The sequence below is a fragment of the Calonectris borealis genome, chromosome 7, assembly GCF_964195595.1.
Source record: "Calonectris borealis chromosome 7, bCalBor7.hap1.2, whole genome shotgun sequence".
In the NCBI taxonomy this organism is placed as follows: domain Eukaryota; kingdom Metazoa; phylum Chordata; class Aves; order Procellariiformes; family Procellariidae; genus Calonectris; species Calonectris borealis.
The window spans coordinates 32674839-32690627 of NC_134318.1; the positions used below are offsets into that span (position 1 = coordinate 32674839).

General features: G+C 46.2%; 1 protein-coding gene across 14 annotated transcripts in view; it reads left to right on the forward strand.

Moving 5' to 3' along the window:
* Window positions 1-15789, forward strand: part of MXI1 (MAX interactor 1, dimerization protein) — a 57932-nt gene that overhangs the window by 40229 nt on the left and 1914 nt on the right. For 11 of the 14 annotated variants that reach the window (XR_012674344.1, XM_075155015.1, XM_075155017.1 and 8 more), the window contains 2 exons: window positions 12967-13081; window positions 14285-14456. Coding sequence is in view for 10 of the 14 variants with exons in the window: in XM_075155015.1 (XP_075011116.1) it covers window positions 12967-13081; window positions 14285-14456 (287 nt within the window). In the remaining 4 variants the exon portion in view is untranslated. Of the gene's footprint in view, window positions 1-1190; window positions 11375-12966; window positions 13082-14284; window positions 14457-15789 lie in introns of those variants that run through there. The other 3 variants (XR_012674346.1, XR_012674347.1, XR_012674345.1) reach the window with 3 other exon arrangements.

Genomic DNA, 15789 nt, shown 5'->3' on the forward strand with positions numbered 1-15789 from the left:
CAGGTCTCCTGACTCTCACGTAAAGGTCTTGCCTGCTGCATAACCCTTTCCTGCTTGCGGAGAGAGTTGAAATGCCAGCTCCGTTTGGTTGCTGCTTCGCCCTTCCTGAAAGCGCATGCAAACTCTGCAGGCTGCTGGCTAGCACAGCACTCGGGAAGTCGAGAGATCCGTGCTTCTGGTTTGCCGTTTGGCTCTCCTAATGAGGAGACTCACCGCAGCCTCTCCCCAAGTGAACGTTTGTGGTGAAAATTTTTGTTGTTGTTTTTCTTGGGTTTTAATTATTATTATTTTTAACACCAGTGATTTTTGATACCAGTAAGGAGTGATCCCAGGATGGGACGCTGTACAGAAAATATCTGACCGTGAAGCAGTAATTTATCTTGCCTAAATTCACGAGGCTCTGTGAAGGACATAAGCACTACAAAATAACAGGGGGGGAGGGGTGTGACTGTGATTATTATAATGCAGTGCCACTGCAGGTATTTCTGTAAGCTGGTGTGGTTGTTTTCTTAATGTTGTCCTGATAGTTGAGCAAATGGAAACCAGTTTACACCAAACCTAGAGGACTAGGCGTTCCAGCTCCTCTCCCTTTTTTTTTTTTTTTTTTAAATTATTTTCCTTTCCAAAACAAACTGTGAACAGTGTTTGGTTTGTTCCCAGGTGGGATCCTAACCCTTTTCCTGCTGGGAGAATACAGAGCGAGCATAAGGCAGCTAATCCTCCCACAAATGTTAGCTTACTCAACTACAGCTGTTCTTGGTTTGGGGGAATTAGAATTGTATCCATTTGTGTCATTGCTGACCCAGGCAAGGGTCGTAATGATCTTCTCCAGCTGATCAAGGGTTCACTAGGTAGAATGTCTGGTGCTTAATATAATGACTTTTTGAGCCCTGTTGGAAGCACTAGGAGTTTTGTAGTTGAGCTGAAAAAAGTCAAGCAATTTTCAGGTCTTATGGATACATTTTGTCTTGCTTCCTGCCCAAGGAAATGGTTTCTAAGTGGCCAGCTTCATGCTTTTTCCCTCTTTGAGGTTTGAGCAGTCTTACATCTCCTGGCCTTCACACGTGCCCAGAGGAGAGAAAGAAAATGCAAGGAAGGTGTCAAGGGGAGTTAAAGGGAAAGGTAAGACAGGTGGTTTGTTTCATTGTTGTTTTTTTTCGCCTGAAGTTTACATTGTTTTAATTTTCTAGGAGATAAACCCTGCTCCTCTTTGGAAGAACTGTATTGACAATGAGTTTGTATTAGCACATCACATCAGTTAAGCAGAAACAAGATGTGTTTTCACACTCTTTGGTACTCCTTTCAAAAACCCTTTCTTTCCTGTTACCTCTGTATGTATGAGATCAGGACATTACTCATCCGCTGTCACAGTGCTGGGAGCTGCGCTTCTCTGTTCAGGTTCCCCTGCTGAGTAACATATATAGTTAACTTGAGTTAAAACTGTTTGTCACGTAACATTAGCTAACTCCTAGACTTTTGAAATACAGTATTACTGTTCTTTGTGTGCAAAAATCCATATCCAATAGGAAAAATAGTGCTAGGATCTCTTAAGTTCTCCTTCCTAGTGCTTTTTTGCAAGCATACATCTGATAGAGACCTTGGCTGGTAATTCCTTTTTCCTGGGAAGTCTGAGGTTAAATTTAAAATAATTTTACAAAGTGAAGTTACATGCACCGCTTCCTTTGTTCCAGATGCATGCCCTCTATACCTGAAAGGTAGAGTAGATATTTGATGACTCCTTAAATATTTCTGACAGTGTGAAGAGGTATTAGATGAAGAGCACATGCTTTCCTTCTGGCATAAAAGATTTTGTGTAAACAAGTATTCCAAAGGGTCACATTCTTAGAATATTTTTTCATTAGGAGTTATGATTTTCTTCCATGAGGTGAGGAAACTGGAATATAGCTCCAGAAAAGAAATGTATGGGGTGGAAAAACTCTGTCCTATCTTAATGAACAGTAAAAATATCTTTTATTAGCAATAGCTTATCTGTGTAATTTAAAAAATTGTGTTAATGACAAAAATAACGTCTAGTACCAGAATGCGTTCTTGATATCAGCATATTCTCCGCTCATTATTTTGAAAACAGGAAATATGTTTTCCCAAATACCAACAAGTTGGTAGCATGCTTTACTCTTTCACTGATGGACAAACGTCCATCTTACAAAGCAAGTGCTTGCTTCTTTCAACTGGTTAGTGGCGTTACTAGTTTAAAACCTGACTATATTTAGTAGGCACCAACGTCCAGGGTCTCTTTCAGTAGTATTACGAAGAAACAGAGGCTCTGATTTGAAGTACTGTCTGTGCCTTTACTGCTGTCCTTTACAGTGACACCCTGTGGACACTGGGTAGCTTTTCCGCTGTAGCCAGGAGAGCGGCCCAGGGGCACTCTCCGGCTGCCTGGTGGGAAGCTGCCTAATATCTCAGGTTCTTGCAGTCTCAGTGCAGGCAGGTGGCCTTCAAGGGTCTCTGCAGATCCCTGCTAATTCATCTGTTTTCTGGTGTGTACCGTCTTTGATTTCTCCTTGAGAGGCTGCAAGGACTCAATGGTAGTAGATCCGAACTGGAGAGCTCTTCCCATTGCCTGACAGTTTTAGAGGCAGTTAAGGATTATGGGGTGAGAGCATCCCTGCTTCTCGGTGTCTTACTGCAGAAACCTTGCAGGAGCCTGAAATACCACCTCATTTCTTTTCAAAGGCACGGTGTTTAGCCAGGAAACCTCTGAACAGAATAATCAAGAATAGCTGGTGAGTTTGGAAAGTCTTGGCTATCTTTGCTGGTGACCTAATTCTAGCAGTAAAGCTGAAAATCCATAGGTCGAAGCAAAGCAGGTTACTGCCTCCTGTTCTGCGAGGCAGGTTTCTGATGAATGGCACAGCTGCTTTGCAGGCATGTTGGTGGTGTGGAGGAGGATGCTGTGCTGGTTGGAGCAGCGTCGCCAGACTTTGCGGCTGTGAGCGCGCTGCGTATCCCTAGAAGGATGATTATAATGGTATTAGTGAGAACGAGGGCATAGGACTCCATTGGCTATTTAAAGAGCAGGTCTATTTTTAACCACCTTTTAACAAAGACGGAGTTTTTATTAGACTGGGCTAGTCGGGGCTTTATAATTAACTGGCCTGGGTTGCACATTGATGTTTACGGTTTGCTTTGCATGTTCCCTGATAGCCAAATGCGGGATTGTAACCGTATCTTACTGCCAGGGTAGCAAAACTGAGATGCCTGCATGGTCGGCAGTGAGCATGATTGAAAAGTTGGTGCTGACTGATCGTGTGCAAGAGGTACCTAGATGTGACTGTACCAGCGGCAGCTAGGCTCTGTTTTTCGGACAGAAGGGGAATGTGATGTAGATCATTTACGGCCTGTGATGGCTACAGGGTTTAGCATACTGTTACAAGCACAGCTTAGCCTAAAAGGGGTTTAGCTGGTAACATTATGTATTGTGCTACAGTAAAGTTCAGTTAATTATATTCAGCGGGGATTAAAATACTTTATGGCTAATGGCCAAGATCAATAACAGTAGATCCTCAATATATAACTTCAGGGGGAGATTAACTTTGATAAATAATAATAATAGCCTCTGCTCCAGAGCATCTGTTGCTATTTGACATCTCTTAACAACTGTCCGAATTGCTTTCAAAGAAAGGCAGAAAGCCATAGAGGAGCTGGGAGGAGGGAAGAGAAACTGATGAACGGGCACGGAGAGCTCAGTGCTAGAACTGGATGAAAATGAAGGGGCAAGGGAAAATGCCTGGCATTGATTGACTCCATACCTCTCCTGGGCAGATGGCCACCTATCCTGCTCTCATCACCTTTTCATTGTGAAACACAGGCTGTTATATTTGATCTTTCTCTACTGAGTTGAAGTAGTCTGTCTCATTGGTGCCTCTGAAGATCAAAGGGGTTAGGAAAGGATGAGCAGTCAGGTTACTGAACAGCTGTGAGTTCATTCAGGAGGAGGCACCTTCCAAAATGGTATCATTTTTATTACTGTGAGCATCAGTATTCAAATTTTTTTGCCATTCCTTTAAGCATCCTAGGTTTGGAAGTCATGGGATTACAGATGGTCTCTTTTTTTATTTTATTCATTTAAATGAAGCTTCTGTATTCTAGCCCTCTACTTCAAAGAGAAAAACTTCTAGATATGCAAGAAACAGGACCCAAAGGCCCAGAAGTTACTGTGTGAATAAAAATAGCCCCAGATATATCACTTCAGCTTCAGAATCTTAATGTTGCTTTAGTCTAATTGTTTGGGATCTGCTTGATTTAGGATTTCTGAGTGCAGTCACAGGATCCTGTTCAGATATCCGTGCATTTGGCAACTGTATTCTTGTTCCAAAGAGTTTCCAAGCCAGTAGATTGTCAGAGAAGGGGACAGAAACAAAAACCCGGGCAGGCTGACGGATGATGGCTAGTGATAGCAGAGCAGAGCGAACAGTCCAGCCTTTGCAGTGCTGGTCAGAGTGAAAAGGAAGGTAGTAGAGACTCAGTGTGAGATGAGAGCAGTCCTGCTCCCTGAAGTGCCCTCTCTGAGATGAGAGTAGGACCCTGAGTCTTCCAAAGGTGTCCTGTCCACGTGCAGCTGTGTCTGCAGTGCTGCGGCCTTGAATCGTGTCCACGTAGCTCAAGATGTTTGTAGGCCAACCCCTGCACCCACTGGACATGATTTACACTGAATGTCTGCACAGTGTGGACAGACTGAACAACCTTTGGGAGATATAGCCAAAAGTGTCTATTATTTCACCATATTGCAGCCCAGGAGACACCTGTCCTGCAGGAAAGCCAGATGTTTCAGCCAGATCTCCCATATTTCACCAAGGGGTTGGAAACTGCCTGATTTCCCCTCCCTCTGTCCCTTTGTTCCTCTTTTTTGATTTTGGAAAGCTTTGAAGGAATTCATTTGCTTTCAAAATTGTAATGAAATTAGGAGAGTCCTCTCAATAACATTCAGTTTCATACTTAGAGGGATCTCAGGAAAGAGAGACACCTTGACAGTTGTGTGACAGAGAGAGGTGGGGAGAGCGTGTCTCCCTCCAGACTGCAGTAGCAGCTTAGAAAGACCCATGTTGGAACGGATCAGTGGTGGCAACAGACCACTTGGCACAAGGTTTGTTGGTCTTGCAGCCTCTGTTTGCCAAGAGCCTGAAGCTCTTCCAAAGTTGAAATCAGTGGTGAGTCTTCCCATCTAGAAGAGCTGGGGGCAGAAGTAATTTCTGTGTGCCTATGGGGTTGCACTTGGCCATATGCTAGCTCTGCAGTGGAAGGCCATGCAGAGCTCGCGGACAGTCAGGGTAGGGTTTGTAGGACAGCCTCTTTCAAAGTTTACAATGGAGAGTGTGGGCAGTATATTTTAAGTTAAAATCCTTGCTTTATGCTTACCTTAAGGCTTGCAGCTTCTGTTGCAGATGTGGAGAAGGGTTTGTATGCTACAAAACTGGCCTTTTTTTCCAAGTATTTCAGTTGTTTGGTAAGATGCTTCCTTTCCCAGTATACCTTGTCTTGGTTTTGTGACTGAGGTGGCCTTTGGACAAAATGCTGCTGTTGCAGAGTGCATCAATACATTGCTGTTTGTGTTTCATTTCGGCTTATGGGCTTGAATCGGGATGCTGCTTTCTTGAGCACTGTACCACCAGTTATCTCCCTGTTATGTAGCTTGTCACCAGGCAGACGTGCATTGATTTGTGTGACTTTGAAAAACTGCATTGCCTTGTTTTTTTGTTTTTATTACTATTATTGTTCTTACTATTGTTTATTCATAGGTCTCTTCATTTGTGGTTTGTTTTTCATCTGCCCTTGATTTGAGAATACCGTTGGGTGCATGTTGATCTTTAACTTTTGCAGACAGATCTGGTACAGTTAAGATCAGGCTGAAAATGTTGCTCATAGAACTTTTTTGTTCCTTTAAATTCCTATTTAAAGACGTTGTCAAGTCTTTTTATTGTCGGTCCTAAATTTTCATTTCTTTGTTTATTTTAAAAGATAGAAAGCCTTAAAAAAATTTAAAGATCTAAAGGCTTTTTTTTTTTCCAATTACTTTTTCGTGGTACATTTTATTAGCATTTGCAATACAAATACTCCTGCATGCCAGGGAGCCATCGGTAGAAATTGACTGGAAACAAAGAGGCAAATGAGCACGTGTCCCTTTCAACTGGGAGCAAACGCAGGAAAATAAATAATTGTGAGAAGAAACCTGATTTAAAATCAGAAAGCAGGGCTTGTTCTGAATGATTTCACAGCTCAGGTGGAGAATAGTAACTTCTAACTGCGTATTTCTGAGCCAGATTTCCTTCTAAAACATGTGTCTCGTCTCTGGTGTCCTGTGGAACTGGGGTGAGCGGGTGTGAGTGTGTTTATTGCAGGCTGGCTGGATGCCACCGCAGCTTTATTGCGCGTGGCTGGAGGGCTCGCAGCAATTGCGTAACGCTCTGCAGCAGAGGAGGCACCGGCTCGGCCCCCAGCGCCCGGCTGCCTTGCCATTCCTGATCCAGGTGCTTGGTGAGACCTCTTCCTTCGCTGAAGACAAGGTTCAGCAAAGCAGGGGGTAGATACCGTTACAGAGGGCTGGGCTGTGGGTTAGAGACTAGAGTAAGGAAAAAACATCAAGTTGTGTGATGGCTGTTAGAGATAAGCACGCCTCTGACCTGTGAATTGCTTTTAGAAGGAAACCATATTTTCTCCCATTTTCCTTGCCCCGTGGTTTTTGCATGTGTTTCTCATTACTTTTATCTCAAAATCATTCTCGTCCAATGAATTATTGATGTGGGGTCACTTGCGTTTCTCCAGGAATTGCTTTCTTTAACCAGTGATCCCTCCTGAATTTTTTAAGCAAATCTATTGGCTCTGAAACCCAAACAAAATTGGTGGTTTCTAATTCCAGGGTTAAATTAGACTCAACTTTGAAAAGGTGTAGAGGGAAGAGGAGGGCAGAGGGGAAGGATGATAATGTCCTTTTCTGTGTTAGGATCTTCCTTCTGCTGATTCTTTTGGTGGTTCTTGTTTAGTTTGGTTCTGGTTTTTTAACATCTCTTGGAGATCAAGTGTCTGATTTATCCTCAGTGGGACTTGAGCATATTCCTAATGTTAAGCACATGCTTAAATCCGCTGTTGAATTCAAGCCCTATAGACCTGCAGGCATAGTACAAAAATATCTGGGAAATGCTTTTCTTTTCCCTCAGATGCTCCCTTCTTTCAACATACAAAAATCAGAATTCAGCATTTTGAAATGCTGCTGGAGGCGAGTTGGTCACTTCCTGCTGGGAGGGAGGCTTGATCTTTTAAAGATGGGAAGAGCGTGTGTGTGTGTCTGTGTCTGTACGTGTGTGTGTTTTGCAGATGTTCAGGCCTTGATTCAGCAAAGTCTATCAGCGTCTGACTAGGGGTTAGTGCTGAATCTGGTAAACCTGCTGCTTCAGAGCCGAGTGTGCACGTGTGTTTGACTGGCTCCTCAGCAGAGGAAGTTTCTTGGCTCAGTTTCCATCACTTCTGCCCATGGTGGAAGCGGGGGAAAAAAAAAAAAAACAAACACAAACCCAAAACCTGTCCTAGCAAAGAAGCTGAGGCTCTCCAGGGATGTTTACATTCAGGGATGGCTCCTTGATGGTCCTGCCCACAGCCATTGCCGCAACGTTCGCAAGAGGAGGATGGAGCTGGGGAGATCACCCACTCGGCAGAGGGTGCACAGAGGTTTGGCTGAGCCCACCAGGACCAAGGGAGGGAAGCTGCTGGTGGCCTTCCAGCCCTGGGCTGGCCCTCGCAGGGCGGGTAGGGTAGGTAGGTTTCTAGCCCCTGTGCGGCCCCTTTGTGACCAGCGGATGTAAGGCTTGGAGCTGCCACCACAGATCCCTCAGCTCTGGGGACTCCCCAGGCAGGGAAGAGGCTGGTGGCTTTGTGCCCAGCTTGCTCTGGTGCAGAGTGGTCGGGTAGGTTGATTGCTGCCCAAACCCCTCAAAAATGTCCTCAGAGGAGTGGGGGAAGGAAATGGGGAAATTTTTTTGCACCCACACCTTTTTCTGCATTGCAGTTTTGATCCAGCAAAAGGGAGCCCAGTTCCTGCAGTGGGATTTGGGTGCGTGTTGTACAGTGAGACAGCTGAAGCTATGAGCAAAAAGCACGCATAAATAAAGGCTTCCTCTCCGTGCTTTATATAATCAGAGTGGATGATGTCATTGGGAGCTGGAGAGGAGAGCAGGCTGTGAAATTACAGCCCTCTGCAGCCAGGCAGAGCCAAGTGCAAGGAGAGACTGCACGGAGCCAGGGCCAGGCTCCCCTCTGATAGAGGCTCAGGACAGGGGGCCTGGGGGCTCATGCTTGGAGGGGAGCTGGGGGGAGTAGAAGTAGATAACCCAAATACAGTCAGAAGCTCTCGCACAGGCACAAAGTGAAAGGGGGGAGAACCGCACGTGCCCAGTGGGCAGCAGTGGAGCTGGCAGGGCTATGGGGCTGCTGGGCTTGCTCATCCCCCTTCTGCTTCAGTCTTCTGGTCTGTCTGTTTAGGGGCTGACGTACCTTTTCCCACAGCAGCTCCTGGCAGAGAAGAGAGGGCATCCTCGCTCTGTTTGCCCTCCACATCCGTGAGGAACTTGTTTCTAAGCTTCTGCTGGCACTGCACATGGGAGGAAGCAGAAGCGGCAGAGGCGCTCTGTCCTAGCCGGAGTTGCCAGGTGGAACAGGATAAAAGGTTGTCCTCAGCTCTTTGGGACAGAGAGGTGCGTGCTAGGCTCTGGTTTTCCGAAGCCTCTTAGGTGCTTTGCTCCTTTTCTGGCCACCCTGATGCCCCACATGGGAATCTCAAACAGGAGTCTTCCCCCTCATTAGGCTGAGCAGGAGGGGGGCACCGGGCTGATCTCTTGGGAAAGAGGAGAGCCCCCTCCTTTCAAGTCCTCCATAGATTCCTTCTTCAGCACATCCAGCACCTACCGTGTGCTCAGGATGCTGCTGTAAGAGCCTGATTTTTTCCAAGGCCACTTAGGCAGGATAAAGGGCTCCAGCTTCTCCCGTCTCCCCTGCAGCTAGCGTGCAAAGGCTTCGGCCTTGGCTGAAACTGGAATTCTTCTGTCATCCTCAGTCTTCCCCTGGATCAAGGCAGCGAGAGGCAGCAGCCCTTCGCGCCAAGCCCGAGTTGTTTCTCTGTTATATAACAATATGGGCATTTAGACTTGTTTTTCCAGATATTGGCAGATGCGTCAAATATTGGCATAATCCAGTGGTTTACATGGAAAGCCGTCTGGCTCTGTCTGGAGCCTGCACAATGCTGGTATTTTCATTGAATACAAGAGCCTGCAGCGTTGTCAAAGCCACGTTGCAACTGAGTCCAGGTAAACAAGGGCAAAGGACATTCATATGGCCTGACCCGTGGGATTACAGCTGTCCAGGTACAGCTGTCCAGGTACAGGACTTGATAAGAAAGATTAATAGGTTTGTGATTGCTTTCTCTCTGAAATGGTCTTTTAGCTAAGTTTGCTGTGATGCTTTTGAGCTCTGGAGTTTTATTTCCGGGTTTTACTGAAGCCACCCATCAGTGCGTCAGACCTGCCTGTGTGCTCTGTGGTGTAAGAACCCATCATGGTCTGCTTGAGCTGTTGGAAGTTGAGAGAGGTCAGGAACTGTGACTGGGTTAGATTATAAGAATAAAAAGGCAAGGTATCGACCACTGCAGAGGGAAGAAAGCTGGGGAAGCTGTTTGATTTGGTCTCTCTGAAGGAAAGCAACGCACTCATGTGCCAGGACAGTTTGTGGGCTTGGTTGCTCTTCGTTATCCCAGCTGCACCGGGGCCTGGCTGTCCCCGGTCTGCACCAGCCTGCGCACCGAGGCTGGCCCGCTTCTGTATGCTAATGTAAAGCCCTGTGTATTTCCCTCGGTTAGGCTGTGGTTGGAGATATAAGTGTACTTACATTTGCAGTGGCATCAAAACTCAGTGTGGCTCAGCTCTGAGTGCAAAATAAGGGAGAAATCCACCAGCAGCACGTAAGCGATTGCTTTGGTCAAACCTCTTCCAAACCTGCCTCGGCTCAGCCAACGCCACCTGCCCCTGCAGTGTGCTCGGTGCCCGAGCCGTGCAATGTGCCATCTTGAGCTTATCAGCTCGCGCTCACACCCTCTGTCGCAGGCAGGTGTCCCCTCCTGATGCCTGGTGTGCCGGCAGAGGCCATCATCCCTGCTGCGGGCCACGGACTTTGGTGGCCAGCCAGCAGAGCCGCTGGCAGGAGTGGCTTCTCTGAAAACCATCTGCGTGAGCCTGGGCCAATCTTCTGGGCTTTAAGGGCCAATGTGGGGATCCAGAACTGGGGGAATGTCCCCTTTGGGGTCACACGTGCTGGGGAAGTAACTCTCTGCCAGCTTGTCCAGAGTCCTCAGGGGACAGACCCTCTGACTGCTTGTCCTCTCCCTGCCCTTGTCAGGGCCTGCAGAGCACAGTAACCTTCTTTGATCCACTGTGGTCCTGGGGCACAACGGGAAGTGTCCAGGGTTTTATTACGTGGCTGGATCTCTGCATACAGCTTTCAGGTGCTTAACACGGTTGATCTCATGGAGTCTGCACATAACCTAGCTTTTGACGTGGCAGATCAGTGCCGTCCTTTTAACCGCTGTCTCAGCAATCCAGCCCGTGCTCGCTCCTGCCCGAAGCTGATCGCTGGTTCCAGGAATCGCAGTTCCTGGTTCAGCGCCTTCCCCAGTAAAACCTCCAGTGCTGAGACTCAGCCCAAAGCTCAGGCTGTGTTGTCCATTTCTCTTTGCATTCAGGAGTGGACCGTGATACCAATTTGACACTGGTTAGATGTTGATTCCGCAAACTTGTTTTCTGTTGCACAAATAATTCAGTTTTCACCATGGGCTGGGAGCTGCCCTTGCCCAGCAGGGCAGGGGGGAGTCTCCCTACCTGTAGCAGGTGCTGTGTAACAAGTCCCCTGTTAGGTGGAACCAGCCCCTCTCCTCAGCCCCCAGATCTGTGCGCACATCTTTAGCTCTGCTTGAGCTGCATTTTTAACTTGGGCTGATCCCGTAGGTGAAGTGTATGGCTGGTGCTCGCGCTCACGCTGTGAAGAGAGACGTGCTGCTCTCTGCTGCAGCTTGATGGCTGTGCTCTGACTCGGTGACTTGCCTCTGTGGCCACTCAGGAAATACGTGGCATAGCCAAAAATGGGTTCAAAACCCAAAATGTCTTTAACCACAAGATCCTCCTCCTCTTTCTTTCTCTAGCTGCAAGAAGTCAGTGGCCAGTCTCCCATAGGATGACATGAACTATAGTGCCAGTGTGAACCCGCAATGCTTTTTCATTGCTGGCCCTACAGGTCATCATGGGACACTGGGCAAACACCTGTGGTGGGTGCACACAACTCCTGTTGATCAAGCTCTACGTTGAAAATGGCCTTCCAGGTAGAAAAAATCCCCCTGTGTCAGCCATGTGGGTTTAATGTCAGTGGGGTTTGCCCTAGAGCAAGCTGAGAAGTAAAAGATGAGATTGATGTGTCAGTTTGATTTTTGGATTATGATTTCCCTTTCCCCACCCCTCTGGTTGTTAATATTTAATGAAAAACATGTGTTCTTCAAGGCCCTTGCTGGTCATTTGCAGCCCTGTGGCTGTTCTTGAGACAGAATGATGGACCCTTTGTAAAGAGATTTATAATAGAAACAGTGAGGAGCTCACAGCTACAGCACCACTAGTGAACACTCCCCTGCGCTGACAGTTCATCAGCAAAACCCCTGACCCTTCCACCCTTAATCATCCTTGCTTGTCACTGACATAATTGCCTGATTACAGACTCCTCTCCCCCACCCCTTTCAAACTGGGCGCAGTAGTGAATTTGAAAAACAAATGGAAATGAACTGTCCATGCCCTTTTTTCTTTTTTTTCTTTTTTTTTTTTTTTTTTCCCTTCTTCCCTTCCCCTGCATTGAGATGGATCAGGCTAAGATTCAATTTCTTTGTGCATGAGCAGGGGCTGGGATAGGCTTTCAGGACTCTTTTGCACCGGTGTTTCTTGCATGTGAATGGTGGAGCTGATGTCATTGTGTTATTGATTGGGATGACAAGTTTGGACATAAATCATTAACGTCTGGGAAAGAGAGAGGGAGGGGAAAAAGGCAACCCACACTTGATAGTTTTCCATAAATCTGCTGTTCATTCCTGCATACGTGATACAGAGGAGGAGACAGCGGGAACAGTTTTCCTGTGCAGCCCGAGGACGATGTGCTTTGCCACTGCTGCCTGAACCATTTTCCCCAGAACATGTTTCCATATGCTGCAGAAAATGGCTCGTATCATCAACCACACGGTCATGCTTGAGCCTGTCTTTGTAGACGTGAGCCAAGGTCAGAAGACTGCCCAGGGGAAGGTCTAGCGTTCTCTTGTTCCCACAGACCTTGCACCCCCAGCAGCATTTCAGACCTGCGCCCAGGAAGGAGTAAGAGTGCAGTTCTTGGGAACTACCATCCCTCTAGCTCCTTTAACTGCCAGCGGGGGTTGTTTGGTGTTTTGGGCTGACCATTTTTCTCATTGATCTTCTTAATTTTGTGCAAAAAGACAGTGCTTAGATGAGTTCATAGTACATGTCCCTGAGCCAGCAATGCACAAGTGTGCAGGAGGTAGCAGTCATTCGAAACTGCTTTCACAAAAGTTCTTCTCAGCAAAACACACAGCAAATAGCTGAGAGAGAGGAAACCCACGAGATACTTGTACCATTTGCTTGTGTGCCTTGCCCCTGCACAAAGTTCATCCAGATGAGTCAGATTAGACAGCAAGAAAATAAACAGTGTCTGTCAAAGGTTAGCAATAATGCAAGTATTGGTGAGCAGCTGATGTTTGCAGTGTAAATAGTTTAGTGGCAGCCTGTCCTGGTACCTGTGGGGAATCTTGTGATGTTTGGAAAGAGGGAAACACGAAAACTGCCTTGTAGGAAGGAAGTAGAGAAGGAAATTACATTCCCTTTCTGAAAGCATAGCTCTGATCCTCCTCTTCTCCCCTTGCAGCCGAGCTCACCTCCGCCTGTGTCTAGAACGCTTAAAAGTTCTGATACCGCTAGGACCAGACTGCACCAGGCACACAACGCTTGGGCTGCTCAACAAAGCCAAAGCACATATCAAGGTAAGAGCTGCTTTTCCCAGCTGCTTTCAGTCTGGGCTGTTGGGAAGCGCAGTTCAATTGCTCACCCTTGCTGCCTAGAGGTAACTCTGTTGAAAGAGACGAACACCTTTTTTTTTTTTTTAAAAAAAAAAAAAAAAAGCAAGCAAGCCTTGCCCCCTTGGTTAATCATTTATCATTGCTACAAGCCACAGTGTTAGAAGAGTCCATAATGAACTCCGTTAACTACGGAAATGATTGATTTGGAGAGCAGGGGTCTTGTTCTGTATTGTGATCATTCGTTGACAGCTGCCTCTCTTTGAAGAAAAACACACCTACTGTTGAATGACTGCATTTTGATGGGAAATGCAGCTTTTTTTCTGATGTGCTAGTGAGTTTCCCCTGCCGAAGCATTAGCACAAACCACAAGAGTGTGAGACAGGGTTGGCTTGCTGGGGTTTCACGTGTGAACCTGCCAGCTAGCCCAGCGCTCTTCTAGATTCACTTTTGGCAAAGCGAAGCATGAAAAGAAAATGCAGCATTGTCAGTATCTGGAAGAGGCTGAAATACTTTGTCACAGGTCAGGATAGCAGGAGGGAGGATGGGTGGTGAAGGAGAAAAAGCACTGCCGAAGGGACAGAGTTAGCCTGAAATGACTCCTCCTTACGCAATGCGCTTGTTGTAGGAAACAAAGAACAGTGCCCTGGTAGATTTCCCAGCTGTGATCAAAGAAATCTGTAGTAGGTTATGTAAATCGCTTACTGAATAGAAAACTGTTTCTGAGAAATCCTACTAAACCATGCAGCAAGGAGCACAGAACTCCCAGGGCACGTTTTTATGTTACAGTGGATCATAACAAACCCTGAACTGCTTTGGTTAAAGGAATTGAGGCCCCTTCGTGGACAGATTTGGTAATGCAAGTGGCTGAACCCATGTGGAATGACCCACAAACTGCTACAATTCAAAACGTTTCCCCTGGAGAGGCTCTGTCTTCAGAGACTTTTTATACTAATGTGTATGATTTATCAGGACTTGGGAGGTGAAAAAGATGTGAGGAGATGGCATTGTTCTTGGAGACTGCAAGGCAGCTTGGTTCAGAGCTCTTTTGCAGCTTAAATCCTTCTGGGACCTGGGAACATCTAAGCAAAGCAGGTGGCTGGGCAGTGGAGGTGGGAGGGAAGGAGAAAAGGATGAAACTGATTATTGAGTCGTATTTGATCATGTCAGAAACTTGAAGAGGCTGAGAGGAGAAGCCAACACCAGCTTGAGAACCTGGAACGAGAACAAAGATTCCTAAAGAGAAGACTGGAACAACTACAGGGTCCTCAGGAGATAGAGCGAATACGAATGGACAGCATTGGATCTACCATTTCCTCGGATCGCTCGGACTCGGAGCGAGGTGGGTGTTTTGCTGAACTGGCACTGAATCCCCAGGACTCTGCGAAGCAAGGGCATGAGATTCATCCATTTCTTGTCTCTCAGCTACACCCTTTTTACGGCCTTTGGTATTTAGGCTACTGATTTTGCTCACACACATGCACATACACACACACAGACACACATATATATATGAAGAGTTTAGTACTTTGCATGAGTTCTAATTAAGTCTGGAAGAAGTGTTATTATTATCAACTGGAGCTCCTTTCTGTGGCATTTAAAGTGACCTGTTTCTCTGAAAAGCCCTCTAAAATACCAAAGCATTAGTTAGGAAAAATAATGTGATCACAAGATGGTAGCTAAATACCTGATGGTAAAATTGAGATATCCATTGTGCTCTTAGGTCTACTGAATCTCTCGGCAACACAAAGAGGAAAATCTAAGAAGATATTAGTGGGACTGGAATGGATGTTGCAAAGCAGCATCCAGCTTCTCATTCTGCATTTGGGCCATGGTATAACCAAGCAAACAGAACCAGGCAAATTGCCTCTAAAATTCCCAGAGTCATTCTACACACACATACACTTTTTTTTTCCCCCAAGCTTCCCTTAGAGTTCATCTCCTCAGTTAAAACTGGGTAGAGATGATCTGAATGGATAATTGAATTCAGATAACTTTCTTTTTTTAAGTGTCTCTGATGTGAAGAGATATTTAGGTACAACAGATGGTTTGATATTTACTGATAGACCCAAAGATGCTGTATAGTTTGGGTGTTAGTCTGTAGTTTTAAAAAAAAAAAAAATCTTTTTGGAAAATTCCTAAATGATATGGGAACCAAGATACCTGGTTAACTAGATCTCTGCTTTCTATGTCTTTCTTAAAAATAAGATTTATGTTCAAAAGTTCACTGAGCATCTCTGAGAGTAACCCAGATCCCCACGGTAATGCATTGTAATGCCCTATATGAGCGGTCCAACGTAGTATCAAGCAAGTAGCATGTTTCAGGGTAACTTCATGCTCCGTTTCCTCTGTTGCCCTCTGTTTTATCTGTTTCTTTTTGTTTCCAACACTGGGGTAGTAGAGCTCCAAAGAAAGAGGTAGTGGGACAAGTTCTGTGCGTGGGGTGGCCCACCTATGCTGATAGTGTGGCCTGCATGCTGGAGGAGTCAAACCCCTTTGTCAAGTCCCTAAGAAAAACTCCAAGCTGGTATCTAGTCTTTTTATAAATCGTGTCCACAGCCTGTCTCATTCCAGGGAGAACACTGAAAGTCTTCCTGCCGGACGGCTGCTTCATCCCTGAGTCCCAGCAGCTCGCTGGCTTGAAGGTCTGTGGTGCTAACCTGTGTGTGTTTCTC